Here is a 4131-nt window from a genome sequence, read left to right as displayed (position 1 = left end):
CCGTCGTGTCCTCCGCACGTCCTTGGCACTGCCCGGAACACACTCCCACCCCATGTGCCTGGCAAACTCCTCCTTATCCTTCAAAACCCCCAGCCACCCTCTGAGGCAGCATGGACTCCCTCCCCCACCCCCGCACATCTCTGTTTCCACCAAGCCAGGATACAAGTGTGGCCATTCCCACTGGCAAGGCCTCCCTGGGCAGGGGCTGCAGAGATCCTCCTGGGACCACCCAGGAATGATCTCCTGACTAGTGGGGGGTGCTGCATCCTCAGGGCCTGGCTCCCTGCCTCCACCTCGGAGGCACCCCAGGAGCCAGCTGCTCCTCTCCCTGGGTGCAGCATGGGCTAGTGGGGTGGGCCACAAGCCACATGAAATAGCCTGTGGCACTGGGGAGGCTGGCACCCAGCTGGGCCTCCCCCGTTTCCCCTGTGGGCAAAACTGCCAGCCCCACAGGAAACCTGTCAGGTCACCCAGCAGCCAAAAGCCCCTTTCTCAGAGCCCCTCTCTTTCCCCAGAATGCCCAGCCCAATAAATACAGGATTATCCACTATGTACAAAAAAATTTTAATTGAAATACCTGTATAAAAAAATATGATCTCCAGACATCTCACTTTTGAACTGAAAGAACCCCCATCTGCGATGCCCGCACACACCGCATTCACAGAAACACAGGTACTGAATAAATTAAACGCTCAGGCTCTGGCCCCACCCCAGCTTTCAGAGCCCACAAGCAGACTGTACAAAGTCAATAATTTAAAACCCGCACCCAGGGCACAGTGCCTGGAAGTGTCGGGGTCACCCACTCCCCTTAAGTTAGCCACTATACAAGTTCATTTTCTGACAGGCGGGGCCAGGACAGACGCCAGGCACAGGAATCAGGGCCTGGGATCCCCGGACCACAGCCACCCCCTCCCCTGCCTCCCCACTGTCCCCTGGGGCCTGGGAGAGGCAGGCTGCTCAGAGGAAATAACCTCAACAAATAAATTAAACAATAAATAGCCCCGGTGGGCCGAGGGCACCTCCAGGGGGTCACACCATAAATAACAAAGTTGGCGGCGGGTACGGCTCGCGTGGGCGGGCGGGCGTGGAGGCCGGGACTTGCATTGTGTGTGCAGGACGTGCCCAGACGCACACCGCAGGACTGAGGGCGGGAGGTGGGCTTGGGACCCTGCGCCGGCGGAAAGAGCTCCGGGTGGGCAGGCAGATGGGAAGGCCGCCTCCAGACACAGCAGCACAGAGGGGCGTCTGGGGTTCAAGTATCCACCCAGGGCAGGCGGGACCTCGACCGGAGCGTCTTTGGACAGACAGAGCTTGAGAAAACCAAGTCCCGCGGGACCAGCGTTCAAAAGGCACTCAAAGCGAAGGTCACCAGGGGTCAGAGGTCACTGCTTCCGCAGGAGGACACGGCCCAGACAGGAGAAAGTCAGGGTCTGGGGGGCGTCCCAGGTCTGGCCAAGGCAGGTGGTCCCCTAGCTCCCAGTCAGGTGCAGCTCCTCACAAGCTCTCGCTGCTGGACGTGGTGCTGGCCGCGTCATCAGGGTCGAGGGTGCACAGCCGCAGGTCACAGCTCTCCGGGGCGCCCCCGTCAGCCCCCAGCATCCAGGGATGGGCCGCAATCTGATCCAGCGACGGCCGCTCTGAGGGCCGCAGGGACAGGCACCACCGGATCAGCTGCTGGCACTCTGTGCAGAGCGGAGAGGTCAGGGAGGGCCCAGGCAGGGCGAGGCCCCCACCCCCGCCTCGAGCCCCCACGCACCTGGAGAGACCCTCCTCCGGAAGAGCAGGCGGCCGCGGAGGATCTCCTCGTCCTGCTCGAAGGGGATGTCCCCACACACCATATCGTAGAGCAGCACGCCCAGGGACCACACGGTGGCCGAGCGCCCGTGGTAGCGGTGGTAGCGGATCCACTCCGGGGGGCTGTACACTCGGGTGCCTAAGGGGACACAGGGCTTAGCACGCCCACCACAGGGGCAGAGTCGCTCAACAGACGGCGAGGTCCCTGCTGGTTAACTCCTTGGCCTGAGTCACAGGAAGCAAAGCCAGGCCTCAAAATCCTGCTCGTCATCACCCTGGAAAAACCCCGGCAGGCGATGGGGGGGCTGGGGGAGGGGCTGGCCGTCCCCCTCCGCTGGCCGCGGGGGAGGAGCAGGTCACATGAGCAAGGGCTCGGCTTTCACAACAAACAGACGCGCAGTGAGGCTACTAGGGAGCAGCGCGGGTCCCTTACCGCCCGGCGCGCCTGCCTGCGGGAACTGGGGGCGGGGAGAGAGGGAGGGAGGAGGGAGAGGCGAGTGGGGAGCCCCGGCTTCCCCAAGCTCCGCAATGCGGGGATTTCTGCCGCGGCGCTCCCGCGCTCCGTAGGCACGCAGCTCCCGCCCCCACGCAGGGGAGGCCCCGCCACTCCAACCAAGCCGCGGGGGCCTCCAGGCTCCCGGCGCAGACCCAGCCCGGCTGCGCCCTGCGTCACGCAAGGAGACTCCTCCGCTACCGCCCCCAGCCGGGGGTCTCTCGGGCCGGAAGGATGTCACGCGCCTCCCACACCGGGGCAAGAGATCCCGTACTCCCCAACGCGGCGGAGGGAGCAATATTGAGAGCACCCCTAGCCCCCACCCAGCACGATCCCTCTCTTGATCCCTCGCTTAGCCCTCCCCAGGGTAGCGCGTGGGCCTCTGCCCCCACGAGAGCAGACCCAGGGCGCGCGGCCGCCCAACAGTCACCAGCCCCTCCATGCGCCGCCCACCGCAGGCGTTAACCGGCCGGCAAGGCCCCCGGAACGTTCCCTGCCCCGCGCCCGCACTCACCGTCGAAATCGGTGTAGACCGTGTCCTTAAGCAGCGCGCCCGAACCGAAGTCGATAAGCTTGAGCTCTCCGGAGCGCAGGTCCACCAGCAGGTTTTCGTCCTTAATGTCGCGGTGCACGACCCCGCAGCTGTGGCAGTGGCGCACGGCGGCCAGCACCTGCGCGAAGAAGCGGCGCGCCAGCGGCTCGTCCAGGGCGCCGCGCTCCGTGATGAAGTCGAAGAGGTCCTGCGCCGGCTCGGGCCGCTCCAGCACCAGCAGGAAGCCGTCGGGCCGCTCGAACCAGTCCAGCAGGCGGATGACGCCGCGCGCGCCGCCCGCCGCGCCCACCTTGCGCAGCAGCACCACCTCCAGGGGCACGGTCGCGCCGCCCTGGGGGACACGGCGGTCAGCAAAAGCCCCGCGCCCGCCCGCCCGCCGCCGCCGCCCGTGCCCCAACTTACCAGGCTGCCCCACTCGGTCACCCGCTCCTTCACCACGTGCTTCACGGCCACCTGCGGGGACGCGGGGGGTCAGGCCCGGCCAAGCGAGGCGCGAGGCGCAAGGCGCGCGAGAACCCCGGGCCCGCCCGACGGTCCGACTCACCGGGAGCCCGTCGGCGATGCGGCTACCCGCGTAGACCGTGCCGAAGCCGCCACTACCCAGCACGGCGCCCACCTGGTACGCCTTCTCGAAGCTCTCCTTGTCCGCCTTGGCTGCAGGGAGGCGCGGGCGGGGTTGGTGCTGCCCGGGGCGCCCCCGGTCCCCGCCCTGGCCCCGGCCCCGGCCCCGGCCCCGCCGGCCCCGCGCGTACCTGGCTGCAGGATCTTCACCGGGAGGTGGTCCACGCCGCCGGGCCCGCAGAGGTGCGCCAGGGAGCCGAACTTGGAGAGCAGCATCGCGGGCGGCGGCCTCCCCGGAGCCCGGAGCCCCAGGCGCCGAAGCCGCGGCCGATCCGGGCGAGCGGCGCGCCGGGGACACCGGCCGTCCGAGCCCGAGGTGGTCCGCGCGGCGCAGTGGGCCCGGGAGGCCCGCGGGGACCGCGTAGACGCGCAGCAGGCGGAGCGCCTCACCCGCCCCGGCCGCCTCGCCCGGGGGTTTTGGGCCGCGGAGCCGCGTATCCCTCCGCGGGGGCGGGGCGAGCCGGGACCCCGCCCCCTTCCGCCCGGGACCGGCGCGGCGGCAGCGGCCGGGCGCTCGCTCGGGAGACGGCGGGGCAGCTGGGCGCCTGTCCCCGGGCGGGCGAGGGCCGGGTGCGGCGGGCGCGGTGCCGCTCCGGGACTCGTTGCCGTAGCGCAGCCGCGGAGGCGCACGGCGTGTCGCGTCCTTCGCGTCGGTCCGCTCTCCGCGCTC

The 4131-nt window shown here is 68.7% G+C and overlaps 1 protein-coding gene across 1 annotated transcript; it reads right to left on the bottom strand.

Moving 5' to 3' along the window:
• Positions 1–548: 548 nt before the first annotated feature.
• On the bottom strand, positions 549–3927 carry PIM3 (Pim-3 proto-oncogene, serine/threonine kinase). The gene is made up of 6 exons (XM_054470089.2): positions 3593–3927; positions 3385–3494; positions 3243–3293; positions 2802–3171; positions 1757–1933; positions 549–1682 (listed from the first exon to the last, which is right to left on the bottom strand). The coding sequence occupies exons 1-6, from the start codon at positions 3675–3677 to the stop codon at positions 1495–1497; spliced, it is 981 nt and encodes a 326-aa protein (XP_054326064.1). The 5' UTR covers positions 3678–3927; the 3' UTR covers positions 549–1494.
• Between the last annotated feature and the right edge of the window lie 204 nt (positions 3928–4131).

The sequence above is a fragment of the Pongo pygmaeus genome, chromosome 23 (genome assembly GCF_028885625.2).
Source record: "Pongo pygmaeus isolate AG05252 chromosome 23, NHGRI_mPonPyg2-v2.0_pri, whole genome shotgun sequence".
NCBI lineage: Eukaryota > Metazoa > Chordata > Mammalia > Primates > Hominidae > Pongo > Pongo pygmaeus.
Note: the sequence above shows the minus strand (reverse complement) of the source record. Positions and strands in the feature narration are given on the sequence as shown.

Bases quoted from the DNA above. Each gene is read 5' to 3' on its own strand.
- PIM3 (XM_054470089.2), bottom strand. From the start codon at position 3,677: ATGCTGCTCTCCAAGTTCGGCTCCCTGGCGCACCTCTGCGGGCCCGGC. The intron at 3,495-3,592 runs GTACGCGCGGGG...GCCTCCCTGCAG, and splicing joins GGTGAAGATCCTGCAGCCAG to CCAAGGCGGACAAGGAGAGC. The intron at 1,683-1,756 runs GTGCGTGGGGGC...CGCTCTGCACAG, and splicing joins CCGGAGGAGGGTCTCTCCAG to AGTGCCAGCAGCTGATCCGG.